Genomic DNA, 15,428 nt, shown 5'->3' on the forward strand with positions numbered 1-15,428 from the left:
ATAGTGCAAGAAGCAACAATGTATGCAATATATGATGACATAATTTATAAGGAGACCATGATAGAGTAGATAGATTCTGGAGCCTACTCCAATGTTATCTTGATTTGGTGAAGAATGAACAGGCATTGGAGAAATTTAGTAAGATGGTAGGGTAGTGTGCCAAGGATGCAAAAGTAGCTATTGTGTGAGTATCACTACATGTAGTAAATCAGGTAGAACAAGTAAGGAATTCATAATTGGTCCATAGTTGGGGGAATATGAAAAGGACATCATCATATTCGAGTTGGCATCTGATGTGAATATTTTGATGAAAAGTACGTGGGAACTCATGGGAAAACCAAAGCTAACCTAGTCTTTCATTGAGTTCAAATTATCTAATCAACATCGTATCTTCCCCATTTGTATATTGATGGGTGTACGAGTGAATATTGATAATGTTATGAGTAATTTTTATTTATGACTTATAGATGTCATTGATGAAACCAATCCATAAGAAACTCTATTGGAGATTGGTTCGGATTTTAATAATAAAGTGATTTAATTAAAAGAAGAGGTAGATGAACCTTTAAGCTATAAATATCTAAGTTACAAAACCTTTAGATCCATGTGAAGGGACTTTATATACTAAATAAGTTAAAGGTGAGCTAAGTAGGGAAGAATTAGATAACATTTATATTGTGAAAACTTGTTAGGAAGATTATGTGAACCTTATCATTGATGGAGGATGTGTTGGTATATTGTTAGGTCATGTACTTCCAATTCAGAAGAGGGTGTGTGAACATGTGTGCAACCCGAGCCATATGGTGGACTATGTACATGGATTAATTTTCATGTTCATAGCAATGTAAATAGTTAATGTGCATCAGGTTTGGGACCAATTGTTGGGGTCCTTTGGGAGAAGTATTTGGGCATGGAATGCCAAATGACTTGCTTTAAATCAAGTATTGTGGAACGAATGAGAGAATTTCTTCCACTAGCATTAGTGGGCACACATTTTTTGTACATACTCTAGACATTATTTCCACAAATTGGTAGATTAAGTTGGAGGTTTGCTCATGAATGATGGATTGGATTGAGATGGAACATAAATATCAGGCTACCTTGAACTTTGTGGTAGAAGAGTCAACACTCAATGAGGCCTTAATGTTATTATGAAGGAAAATGTTTAATGCGGGAGACCCAATAATGATGGAAAGTATAGCATTATGTCTTGTGCATAAGAATTTGAAACAAATATAGGATTTATGGAGTGTTATAATGTAGCAGAATTGGGAGAGATGATAATGATCCTAGAAACATATAGGTCCTAGAAATTGAATGGGGGCATATAGTAAGTGGACCATAGTTGTAATCCATGGAGTATGTGCGCCCTATCAAAACTTGGAAAGTAAAAATTCAGATAGAGGAAAGTCCCAAGATGGAGGTTATACGAGATTATTGGGATGATGAGACGATAGAGAAGGTTGCATATTTGTTGAATGAGTATTGGCACTTGTTCCCCAACACCTTCGTGGAAATGAAGGGAATTGTTGGAGAATTGGGTAAGATTAGAATCTAGTTGAAGCCAAATTCATAGCTTTTGAAGCAATGGCCATATGTGTTAAACCCAATATATAAAGAAAGAAAGATAAACTAGAGTAGGACAAGATGCTAACAACGAGAACCATTGAACTTGTGGAAGATACTAAATGGGTAAGTCTAATGGTGATCTGGAATAAGAAGATGAAGGAAATCAAAATCTATGTACAACTATCGATGATAACTTATATATATATATATATATATATATATATATATATATATATATATATATATATATATATATATATATATATATATATATATATATATATATATATATATATATATATATATATATATATATATATATATATATATATATATATAATGATTGAGGGAGCTCTACCTGTGTGTATATAAATAAAGTGTGTTGCTTATAGCTTGAAGTTGTTTTTTTCTATTAGTCAGAGGTTATGAGAAGTTGTATTCATTATTAGATGTGCTAGTAGAGGTTGCTAGATGGGTATTGAGTAAAATTCCACTACATGATGAAGTGGAATAACATGCATCAAATGGAATTATGGGCAATGGTAGTGCCAAAATAGACAAAAAAGCAATGCTGGGGAAAGTACAGTTGGGAAGGAAATTGCATGAAGAGATTTAATAGTCTCATAGGAATTAATATTTTTAACTTTGATGAAATATGGACGTCGTACAAAAAATCGATTCACATGAAGGTTTAGGTACGAGTTAGGGTGAAAATAGAAAATGTGATAGGAAAACCATGATAATGTGTGTGGATTACCATCCCTCGTATGGTAATTGAAACTCAATTGAAAGAAAGCAACTCAAGTTACCATCAAATCAGATTTTCATAGTAGAAAATAATGCAAAAGCCACTAGTTTGACCCATTAGGTGTTAGGATAATATTACCAAAAGAGAGTAATAATAAGCTATACATGATAAATTTAGAATAAATCGCTATGAATTTAAGAGGTGGGAGATGTATTTGACCCTTTTGAACTAAACCAAAGAGAATTTCACAAATATTCCACACAAAGGTGCAATTATTTGAATATGCAAGTAATATTGAAGAAGCTAGTGTAATGATCATCTACAGGATGGAGTGAAGGGTGCAAGGTTTATAAAACAAAACCCCAAGGATAGGATCTAGTAGAAGAATAGGTAGAAGATATTTTAGAGCTTATGAGTGTGTAGATGAGTAAAGTAGTCCATGATTGTGAGAAGGGTAGCATGGGAATGGAGTGAGGGATGAATGGAGCTATATTGATACTAGAGAGAGGAGATAAAGGCATGCGAGTAACTCCAAGTGTGTGGAGATGAGTTCTAGACATTGCTTGCCACTATAATATGATGTGCTTGTGGAAGAAGAGACCACACTAGGAAAGCCAAATATGGAAAAATGGGGAAAGGGGAATTTGTTTATCATTGGAGGCCTAGTTGTGTCACGCGACCTAGACAAGTGAGGGCCTATTTTGCTTAGAAGGATGGTTTACATGGTAGGCTATAGAAACACCAGTTAGTTTAACTCAACACGAGTTATGGGTGGTCCATGTATTCAACAATTTATTTTCAGGGTAGTCCCTACAATGGGGGTTTTAGTAGTGGAATGAGGTTTCATCCTCATGCATATACGAGGTGCCATGAGGATTTTTGAAGAAGAACCCCTACACTGGCATATCGATAAGACCGAGACCACCTTAAGGGTGTTTGGTGGTAACCTAAATCTGAATGCACCACTCTTCACAATAACTCTGTACATGTCGCGAGGAAGGAAAATAAGTCGAGGTCATGCCAATTTCTATTGAGGAGCGGAGAATGTGGAACAACGCAAATAATGAAAAAACCAGGAGTAAAGATAAAATTGGGTCCAAAGTAGTAGTGGTGTCTTTGTAGTTTGATGAGTTACAGATCAATCAAGAACGAGGGCATTTACAGTTATAGATTAACCAAGAAAAGAATGTAACTAGCAGGAAAACTAAATGCACACACATAATAAATAACATAGGATTTACATGGTGAAATCTTGATAGGGTGTCAAGGAACATCCACGGGGCAAGGGATTGGAATCTCTATGCAATCAATAATACAATAGTTCGGGCATTCATGAGTTTTATATGAGCCTCCTCATTTACATTACCGATGTTTCGGTATAAAACTAACTTGTTACTAATTAATACATTTTACCCAAATTTACATAATTAGTTGTCAAACTTCCAACAAACTTCACCTCAACAATAATTTTCCTAATCCCCTGCCCATGCCCATTCATCATCTTTTCTCAAAGTCAAGAAAAGCTAAACACCATTGCAACTTTTCTATTTTAACTAGCTTTGTGAATATGTCTACACAATTCTCTGGTGTATGGACCTTTTGAAGAGCTACTTTTCCGCCATCGATCACATGTCTCAGAAAATGATACCTCACATCAATGTGCTTGGTTCTGCTATGATAAGCAGGATTTGTATTGCATTGTTCACTACCGAAGTAGAATATATATTTGCTTCTGATGACAGTAAAGAAGCAATTTGGTTAAAATGTTTACTTGATGAGATTGGATGGACCCAGGAGAAAATAAATAGCACTATCACTGTTACAAAGTACATTCACTTTCTCCTGCGTCCTTCCAATATCGCCAAGTAAAACCTTTAACTAGTTTGCTTCTTTACTGGCATCTGAAGCAGCTATATATTATGCTTCGGTAGTGGGCAATGCAACTATTTATTGAAGCTTTGGAATCCAACTAATTGCTCCACCTGCAAGAGTAAAGACGTAACCTATAGTAGATATTATTTTGTCCAAATCACCTGCATAATCAACATCTACATATCTGCAGACTAACCCTTCACTACCATTAAAGATGATGCAATGGTCAGTTCTTCCTTTTAGATATCGAAGAACCCATTTCACTGCTTGCCAATGTTCTTCACCTGGATTTGCCATGAAGCTACTGACAACTCCAACTACATGTGAAATGTCAGGTCTTGTAGATAGCATCACATACATTAAGTTGCCTACAACATTTGCATATGGTACATGAGACATATACTTCTTTTCTTCATCAGTTCTAGGACTCAAAATTGAAGAAAGCTTACAATGGGAAGCAAATGGAACATTTACAAGTTTGGCATTGTTCATACAGAACTTTTCAAGTACTTTCTCCACATACTTCTGCTATGATAACCAAATCTTACCATTTTTCCTCTCTCTATGTATCTGCATGCCCAAGATATGTTTTTCTGCTCCAAGATCCTTCGTATCAAACATCCTAGAGAGCTTATCCTTTAACCTGATGATCTCTTCCATGCTTTTGCTTGCAATAAGCATATCGTCAACATACAAAGCTAAGATACTGAATATGCCATTGAAACTTTTTAAGTATACACAATGATCATACTCACTTCTAATAATGTTTTGGCTCACCATGAAGGAGTCAAACTTCTTCTACCATTGTCTCGGAGACTACCTCAGACCATAAAATGATTTCGTGAGCTTCCAAACTAATCTTCTGTTGTGACCTTGTACAAAACCTTCTCGTTGTTCCATATATAACTCTTCATTCAAATCACCATGTAGAAAAGTTGTTTTAACATCTAACTATTCTAACTCAAGGTTAAGTAATGCAGTTAGTGCCAACACAATATGAATAGAAACAAGTTTTACAACTGGTGAAAAAATCTCATGAAATTTGATACCTTCAACCTAAGAATATCATTTTTCTCCCAGTCTTGCCTTATACCTTTTGATACTTCCAACAACTTTCTGTTTCAGTTTGAGACCCACTTGCATCCAACAACAATTCTCCCTTCAGGAAGTTCTACAAGATCCCAAGTATTGTTATTGGCTAAGGAATCCATTTCTTCTTCCACAACCATTTTCCATTTTTTGCTATGTGTATCATCTACTGGTTCCTGATAACAATAAGGTTCCCCATCTTCCGTAATCAAAGAAAAAGATGAAGCAAAATATTCATACCTTTTGGAAGTTTTTCTTTCCCTTGTAGACCTTCTTACGGTGACTCGTTGCTGAACTAGTTTAGAAACTTCAACAACTTCCTTTGTATCTTCCACACCTTTTTCTCCAGAAGTCTCTTCTTCCTTTCGACTGTCACAGAAAGGTCTAGCCTCCAACTGAACTTGTTGATTTGGAGAAACTTGTTCATGTTCAATTCTTTGAACATTTGATTTTAAAAGAGAAGATTCATCAAATGTTACATCTCTACTAATGGTCGATAGGATTATTAAATTGGAATTGTTGAATTTTTCTAGAAGAGTTAATTGGTTTGTGGAAAACCTTGTTTGCTTGGACTGGATCATTTTGCAATTACTTTTCTTTAGATGTTTTGTTTATATCTATATTACAAGGAACACATTGAATGTCTTATTTCATTTTAGAGTAAATTAATTACCAAAAATCAAGAAACCTTTATAGATGGCCAAGCATATACGAGGAATACATCTCATTCATATGCAATAACAAATCAAAAGCATGAACACATGCCATTTAATATGCACAATAAACCCAACTTCTGAAATTTCAATGCTTGGATGCATCCCATTCATATGCTACAGTAAACCCATATTTTTCTTAAATTTCAATCCATAAACACATCTATTCATGAGCCATAATAGAACCACAAAAAATAAAAACCCCTGACCCGTTAATACATTATCTACTCAGAGAGAGGTCAGATGAAAGGACAACACTGTCTACGGATCCTCCATGTCTCCGAAGGAGATGAGGAGCATCTCATGACCCATTAATGCATTAGTCTTCTCAGGAGTGCGAGGTAAGACTAAAGAAAATCAGGAGTGCGATGATTTGCATATTAAAAGGAGGATGGAACAATAATGATATTAGTTACAAAAGAAGTAACCATTTTATGAATTTTAACAAGAAAAACATATACCAATATGAACTCAATAATGTTTTTTGAGTGAATATGCTAGCACTACTGTGAGAATAATGGAATATGTGATTCTTAAATGACTAGATTACCTTAGCTTCATTAAATATTTAGTATATTCTTTTCAAATTGACATTAACATTGAACAAGTAAATTGTGATTAATCTTACTAATAAATTCTCAATGTTTTTACAATTTACATATATAAATAGAAAATATAAATAATAATTTTCATCGATAAAGGAGCCTAAGAGGGGAGGCAAACCAAAATGCATTATGGTGATGGTAGGATTCAAAAACGTTATTTAAACTAAATGCAATGCCCTTTCTTAAACTAACGAGAATCAACAATGTTCATAACACATGAATGAATTCAAGTGGCCATTCATAGAAATAATATGTCTAAACTTGAACAATATTCATAACACAAATTCCAGTTTGGGATTCAAAAAGATAATGTGTCAAATTTCCTTTAAAAAGCTTTCATTAAGTGACAGAACAAATCGTCTATATAAGTAATTAGTAATATGTATGAGTTGGGTGATGATTTTTCTATTCGAGTAATAAGATATTTATATATGTCTAAGCTAGGTGATGATTTTTATATTCTAGTATTAGGATATTTCCATATGTATGAGATAGGTGATGATTTTTCTATCCTGGAAAGTTACACCCTATATTATCATGGAACAAATAAAATGAAAATAAAATAAAAATGATTTTAACTAGATACTAAGAGAAACTCTTATGTGATAAATAATTAACCAAGAAACCAAACATTCAAACATCGAAGTAAGTAAGAACATTAATAGTTATGAAAAATCTAACCTTTCTTTTAACATTTTATAATACGCATCCCAAAAAAAAATGTTATGGGTTATTTTTAGAATCTAAACCCCTTGAAACAGCTGAGAAGATTTCGACCCATGTTTTATTTTGAAACGAATCGTATTACTTCTACTTGGTCCCTTGCCTTTGCTTTTCCAAAGTCTTCAAGTGAAAGAACATCAACAATGGATAGTTGTTGCATGTGCAAAGGGTCATGCTTTTTCCCAATAGCAAATTTATGTATTCTAGTTTCCTAGTTTTTTAACTCAAATAATTAAGACTCTACATATAGGTTTTTCCTCAGGTTTATGATATTTGATCAACAAAGGGGATCACTGTGCATGTGCACGAATAGTCCATTCTGTGCAAAATGAAATCATTTGGAAAACTCTTATGAAATCTACTCAAAACTACAGCCTGCAGCAAATTGACACTATATGAATGCAGCGATTGTTATGACAGAACATAAAGTAAATTGGTTTCAGATTAGAAAGGATTGGAGATTTGTGTGTAAGATTTATTGGAGAAATAGTGAGACTTGTAAATGCGATAATACACCAAAAACGAAACTCGGACATCTTAACTTATTTCATCATATCTGTTATGCAAATGCTAAGACAAACCGTTAGAATATTTAGCGAAAATTACGATCAACACAATAAAGATAAACATATATCTCAAATATGTCTAGATCTACTAAGCATTGATACAATTCTTCCATTCTCACTAAAAATTAAGAAAATCTGATAATTTTTCAAGTTTTCTCTACGTATAATTTTAAATATAATTTGGATAATCACTTCTCATCAAGTGGGGAAGACAAGCGGAGGCTTTGAAAGTATTTTCATGCAATTTCAATACCTCCTTTGCTTTCTACTTTGTTTTTTTTCTGCAATCGAGTTGTTGAAGCGTACACAGTTTAGATAGAGCCCCGCACTGAAGCATCTCCCGAAGAATGAATGCATTTGAAGAATATGTGCAAAGTGACCAAAGGATTCACACTGCTTTCTTAGTGGTAGTTTCTGAAACCCTAATAATCTTCTTCGAGACTACAGCAATACCCATAGCCTGATTAGCCATGGCAGCACTTCCTTCTGCATAGTCCACTAGCATGTCCAACAGATCTAAAATCCTTTCACACTTGGGCTTCTTGGCATCTGGAAGTAATTCGATGAGAGAAAATACAGCGCCTGCCTCGATTGCCAGCAATATGTTCTTTCGTGATTTCTTACATATTGCTATGAGGACAACCAAGGCGTCCACGGTTGCCTGATGACAAAATTCACCCGTTATGAGTTCTAAGAGCCCTTGGAAAATATCAATCCTTTCCCTGGCAACAAATTCCCAATTAAATATCCAAACATAAACCTTCTACATTAAAATTGCCGCGTGAAGACGAGCTTCAGTGGTTCCCTTCTGCAAGATCAAGGCCATTGACCTAATGAACACTGTCTCTTTCAGTGATTTTGCAATTTCGTTGGTTATAGGAATCAGATGCAATATACCAAATGCTTCTTCACAAGCCACGAAATTTTCATTCTCGTTCTCTTCACAACAATAAGAATTGATCAGAGAAATGCAGTGATGCACTAACGGTTTGCTAAACCCATAGATATTGAAAACCAAAAGCATACCTACTTCTATCCATAAAAATTTCGAGAATTTCATTCCAATAGATCAAGAATTTCATCTCTATCGATTCTTCTGCTCAACATAACACCAACAAAATAGAATCGCCAGGATAAACCATGCAAACACTCTTTTAAGAAAAACATAAATTAAATTCAAAATAGAGAAAAACACAACGAAAATAAAACACTGTAAAATCCAAAATGCATGGCCATGCAACAAAGAAAATAAACTTGAACAAGAAACAAGGCAAGCCAATGCGATGTAGAGTATTGAAGAAAATGATGAAATGAAAGTGAGAACGCGCTCTGTGAGATGCTTAATACTAATCAGTTCTTGCCAAAAGCGAGGGAAGAAGAACAGCAACAATAAATGGCTGGGAAAAAGCAGTAAAAATATCTTCAAGAGTGACATAAAAGAATGGAAAAAAGCAGTAAGACAACTCAACTGATATTTGGAAAAAGCAGTGACAATTCAAATCAACGATTGAAAGTGTCTCACCTGATCGAACGGATCAAGGTAAAAGTGTTGACAATTGTTGATGCATAGGAAAGGCCTATCGACCTAAAAATCCAAAATCCATGGCCATGAAACAAAGAAAATAAACTTGAACAAGAAACAAGGCAAGTCAACGCAATGTAGAGTATTGAAGAAAATGATGAGATGAAAGTGAAAACACACTTTGTGAGATGTTTAATACTAATCAGTGCTTGCCAAAAGCCAGGGACAAAGAACAGTGCTTGCCAAAAGCCGGGGAAGAAGAACATTAACAACAATTGGCAGGGAAAAAGCAATAAAAATATCTTCAAGAGTGACATAAAAGAATGGAAAAAAGTAGTAAGACAACTCAACTGATATTTGGAAAAAGCAGTGACAATTCAAATCAACAGTTAAAAGTGTCTCACCTGATCGAACAGATCAGGGTAAAACTCTTGACAATTGTTGATGCATCAACAATTGTCAACACTTTTACCCTCCTCCGTTCGATCAAGTGAGACACTTTCAACTGTTGATTTGAAGTGTGACTGCTTTTTCCAAATATCAGTTGAGTTTCTTTTCACCTCCGTGGCATGGCAAGATATTTTTACTGCTTTTTCCTGTTGAAACACTGCCAAAACACATCATCAATAAGTGCGACTCCTTTTTCCAAATATCAGTTGAGTTACTTTCCACCTCCGTGGCATGGCAAGATATTTTACTGCTTTTTCCTGTTGAAGCACTGCCAAAACACATCATCAATATAAAACACTTTTACCCTGCTCCGTTCGATCAGGGTTGACACTTTCAACCATTGATTTTGAAGTGTGACTGCTTTTTCCAAATATCGATTGAGTTGCCCTCTTGGCATGGCAACATATCTTTACTGTTGTTTCCCATTCTTTTTGAGCGATTTCTCGGCCTATCAGGGCAATTTCAGTCATGTGGATGGTCATGTAGCAGTATCTATGGACCAGTATTGATCTGTTTTCTGCTCATTTTCATTGACGGCGTGTGTGGAAATGGAGCCATGTCTTCCATAGCAGCATCCTTCGAAGACGAGAATGTGTTCTGTACCATTGATGCAAGTGGGAAGCAGCATATAACATGCTAGGGGAGAAACAGCAATTCACCAGCTACCGATGCTACTTCAATCCCATCTCTGGCTGCACTCTCCGGTGGAGGTGGATTCCTTTGTGGACTGTAGGCTAACACTTTCAGACCATTTTGCTGGATGAACAACGAAACAGGTACTAATCTTGTGCCCCCAAGTAACCAAAACAGGCATTATTCAAATATTGAATCTGGGCAAAACCATGCTTGTGGAATCCGTAGTCATTTGGATCAATATCCAGGTATGATGGACTGTTGGTCTATGAAAAATATAACAAAACAACGATCCTTATACCGATCACTCTGGCCACATCCCAATATCGCCCTGCAATCCATTTTTATAGGCGATGATCTCACGTGTGGATTAGACCGGGACGGAATGGCATTCTGTTGGGGATCGCCATCTCCACAGTTCAATATCACTGCCCCTCCCCCCTACAAATTTCAAAGCCTTGTATCTGGAGGAAATCATGTCTGCGGAATTGTGAAAACAAGTTCAGAAGTCAAATGCTGGGGGGATAATTCCATGAACCAGGGAAGCCCACTAGAGAAAACTCAGTTTATAGCCCTCGCAGGAGGCTCAAAACATTCTTGTGGTATCCGCCAAGATAATCATTGCGTGGAATGCTGGGGAAGTTTCAATCAGTCTTCAATTTCGAAAGATGTCGGGTTTCTGGGCATAGCTTCCACAAATATCGTGACTTGTGGCATTAGGGAAGATAACTTGATCATGGATTGTTGGGGAAATGGATCGGGTTATAATCCTCCTTTGTAGCTTTTCAGCCCAGGATTGTGCAGCAGGGAGCCTTGTCATAGTGGGGAGTTTTTCTTCAATGCTAGTGGTATGGGATTGCCTGATTTGATGAGTTTGTGCCTTCAGAAAGAAGAGCAGATCTGTTCCCCTTGTGTGGAGAATTGCCCAAATGGATTTTTTCTCTCAGATCTTTGTTTTGAGAATGTTGATCATGTCTGCATAGCATGCTCTCTATGTCGAAATAGTTCTTCTCAAGAAGATTGTGGAGATGGGTTTCATCGACCTGTCTCTGCAGTCTCTCCATCTAGTTTAACTGAGCAGCAAAAAATAGTATTGCAAAGAAAAATGAGCGACATATGGATCTTGTTACTATTCTAGGGGTGTCAATTTCCTGTGGGTTTGTTTTAGCTTTCATTGGAGGCTTTGTACTCTGTTTGATAATAAGGAGAAAAAGGGGGCAAAGTGAATGTGCCTTTTGCATAGGGCAACCAGATACTGAAAATCAGCCAAATCTTAATGTCCAAACACCCTCGTCTGGAATTACCACTTCTTGGCCTACTGCAAATGACTTAATACGGATGCAAGCCTTCTGTCTTGCAGAGCTTTGAGATGCTACAAATGGGTTCAAAGAGTTCAACGAATTGGGTCGAGGAAGCTATGGATTTGTCTATAAAGCTGTTCTTCCAGATGGAAGACAGGCTATTGTTAAAAGAGCTAATGCAGCTCGAAGAATCCATAGCAACAGTAGAGATTTTGAAACAGAGCTTGAAATTATATGCAAACTCCACCACGACAACTTGGTTAATTTTTTGGCCTATTGTGAGGAGATGGGGGAAAGGCTTCTTGTGTATGAATTCATGCCTCATCGAACTCTTCATGATCATTTGCATGGAGATTTCTCTCCTCTCAGTTGGACATTGAGGTTGAGAATCTCCATGCAAGCAGCACGAGGCATTGAGTACATTCACAAAGATGCATCGCCTCCGATCATGCATAAAGATATTAAGGCCTCCAATATTCTTTTGGATGGAGAATGGGGAGCCAGGGTTGCAGATTTTGGGTTAACTATATCTGGAGAAAGAGGTCTTCCTTCCCCTATCCAGAAAGGGGATGCTGTCTATGTTGATCCAGATTACTACAAGTCTCAGAATTTTACAGAGAAGAGTGACGTATACAACTTTGGTGTGGTTTTGTTAGAGATTCTAAGTGGGAGAAAAGCACATGATACATATTTTGATCCACCCAATATTGTCGAATGGGCAGCACCCGTGATCAGCCAGGGAAAGGCAACAGTCATCCTAGACCGTAGTGTGGATTTACCACGAAATGTGTAACCTTTGCTCAGAATGGCTGATATTGCATAGCTTTCTGTGAGGCAAGACCCAAACGAAAGACCAACCATGTCAAATGTGGCTACATGGTTGGAGCAACTCGTCAGAACTAGCTCTTAGTATTGCTTTTCTATCTACGATTGCGAGCATTCTTGACAAATTGAAGATTATTGCTTGAAAATTATTTTGCCCCGAGGGCAAAGCTAGCTGGGGTGTTTTTGTCTAAAATTCAAGTTCAAATAGCATCTCATCTACCTAGTATTGACATTTTCCTTTTTACTCTTTAGCACATTGTACCAGAGAATGCGTCCTTGTTTTCTTGCCTGTTCTGTACAATTTGAGTGTTTGTATTCATTCTTCTTCACAATCAAAAGGTATTACACTGTTCTTGTAATAGTTCTAAAGACCAAGAACAGTAAGCTGTTTATTGTAACATTGAGTTTGAGTAAACATCGGATTTTTTTGTTATGTATGCCAAAAATGATGCAAGTTTTAAGCATAGTATGTTGTTGGGTATACAGATCTCAGTCTTAATTTATTATAATCATTGCATGGGTAATCATAGAGAAACACAATTGAAAAAAAGTATGCCTAGCTTGTCAGTATGTATCATCTATTGTATTTATACTCAGTAAGCTATAGTACAGATTGCATGTTCACATTCACTTGTATGAACGTATTTATAATTATTATTAATAACACGTTAGTAATGCTATAAAACATTGTTTAAGCTATAACGGAGATTCCCTGTTCACATTCATTTGCTTGAAATTGTCTCCAAATTGACCATGTTTAAAGCCACTTTAACCATAATGAGGTTCCTCCCAAAAGGCATTACAGGCCACTTGCCCATTTAATATATAAGCGCTGACTGCATTTCCTATTTGAGGCTTTATACGTGGTAAACCATGCTCTTATGGACACAGACCAAGTATTTTATTCAAAATATTCTTTTTCTGATTTCCAACCTTCATCTTGAGATTTATACTTCAAATTCACTAAAGGCTAGACAACAATTTAAAAAATGTTACTCATGATCTTTTATCATATTACATTTCCCTTTGGAATTACAATTTCATGATTGCAACTATTGCAAGGAAGCAATTCCCCTGGATAACTTTGTCAGAAAGCCTCATTAAAAATACTTACATCCTAAAGTCTCTATTTATAATATGCTTTGTTTTTTATGAATTCCAGTTTGGATACTTTTATGGGATGAGTGTTCCATATTTAGTCCTCTTATTGTATTTGAACTAAATTGATAGAACATTTTTCAAATTTTGGATTTGAATGTCTTATTTTAGGCAAAATCTCGAATTTCAGGTTGTTTGAGAGGAAGCGAAGCCCAGCTAATCTGCACATTTAAATTATAGTATCACGCATCGTTTTGTAAGGCGTCCATGGGGAAGAAGTGCTTCTTTTATTCTTGCTACATGTAATGTTAGCAACGATTTGGTATTTTCTTATTTTTGTTTTTGCCTTCCGGCCTCCTAATTTGGCATTGACCATGGTTTCTTAACGTCTCTATAGACATGGTCTTCGGTATGGCTGTGGTCATTTAATTTCCAACTTCTAAGTTCTCCCTTTGACATTTAAGGTTTGTAATGTCATATTTAGCATGGTTTCGAATATTATATTTTGACTTTCTAATCGCAATATACAATTATGGTTTTCAATGTAGTATAATTCTATATATGTATATTATTCTTTATAAAATATAATAATAATATCATGGTTTCTAATGGAATTAACTTTTTAACAGCAATATATCAACATGTTTTCTAATGTTATGTTTTGACATTCTAAATGCAATATACAATTGTGGTTTTCAATGAAATATATTGGTAGGGGATAGTAATGGTGGTTATTGCCTTCGTCACTAGCAAGCTTCGTATATGCTTGGCTATCTATAGAGGTTTCTTGATTTTGGGTAATTAACTTACTCTAAAATGAAATAAGACATTCAATGTGTTCTTTGTAATATAGATATAAACAAAACATCTAAAAAAAAGTAATTGCACAATGATCCAGTGCAAGAAAACAAGGTTTTCCACAAACCAATTAACTCTTCTATAAAAGTTCAACAATTCCGATTTAATAATACTATCGGCCTCTCTTTGTACCTTTTGGGACAATAGCTAGTATTATTAATGACTAATAAACTTGTAAATTAAACAATTTTACTATTTTTTTCCAAATAAATTTCCATTATTTTAATCCCTAAAAAAAGGAAACATGAAAATAAAATTCAAGTATTAAATTTATAAATTAATTATAATTAAAAAAATATATTAAATAACTAAAAAAATCAATCTTTAAAACTTCCCCTAAACAAACCAACTATTCGAAGCTTTGCAATCTGGTCTCTCTCCGGATGTCGAAATATCATGGGACCAAAAATTAAGGATTAGAATGCGTTCATAAGGGAATCAAGTCAATTTTTTTATTATGTTATTTATTTACGAGCAACCTTAATTTTTTAATGATTTCATTTTGTAATTTTGTATTATTTACTCATTAAAATAAATTGATTTTATTTTGTAAGTTTGTATTATTTAGTTACTAAAAATACTAAAATATATTAAAGTTTAAGGATTAATTTATAATTAAATTATAAATAGTTAGATTTTAGATTTTTGTGATCCATGCTATAAATATTATTATTATTCAATTTTACGGACTTCTCAATTAAAACACTAAATGGTGTATGAGACCTCCTTGTTTGTGGGACAAGGTACCCACCTCCATTGGTAAGTCTACTAAAGCATACATACTCTACCCCTAGTCTTGAACCAATGACCTCTTAGGAGGAAAAGCATACTCTTAACTATTAGACCCAATCAAAAT

The 15,428-nt window shown here is 35.2% G+C and overlaps 1 protein-coding gene and 1 pseudogene across 1 annotated transcript; one reads left to right on the forward strand and one right to left on the reverse strand.

Annotated features, from left to right (window-relative positions):
- Positions 1 to 8,273: 8,273 nt before the first annotated feature.
- LOC149202760 (E3 ubiquitin-protein ligase PUB23-like) lies at positions 8,274 to 8,909 on the reverse strand. The gene is made up of 2 exons (XM_089401683.1): positions 8,664 to 8,909; positions 8,274 to 8,546 (listed from the first exon to the last, which is right to left on the reverse strand). The coding sequence occupies exons 1-2, from the start codon at positions 8,907 to 8,909 to the stop codon at positions 8,274 to 8,276; spliced, it is 519 nt and encodes a 172-aa protein (XP_089257809.1).
- A 417-nt stretch (positions 8,910 to 9,326) lies between these two features.
- LOC149202761 (serine/threonine-protein kinase-like protein CCR1 pseudogene) lies at positions 9,327 to 12,759 on the forward strand (annotated as a pseudogene).
- Positions 12,760 to 15,428: the final 2,669 nt, after the last annotated feature.

Source organism: Pinus tabuliformis, chromosome 2_1 (assembly GCF_031772625.1).
Source record: "Pinus tabuliformis cultivar Carrire ecotype Pingquan chromosome 2_1, CPIR1, whole genome shotgun sequence".
Classification (NCBI taxonomy): domain Eukaryota; kingdom Viridiplantae; phylum Streptophyta; class Pinopsida; order Pinales; family Pinaceae; genus Pinus; species Pinus tabuliformis.

Coding starts and splice junctions, on each gene's coding strand:
- LOC149202760 (XM_089401683.1), bottom strand. CDS start 8,909: ATGCTTTTGGTTTTCAATATCTATGGGTTTAGCAAACCGTTAGTGCAT. Junction 8,547..8,663: donor CTGAAGCTCGTCTTCACGCG/GCAATTTTAATG, acceptor TTTTGTCATCAG/GCAACCGTGGACGCCTTGGT.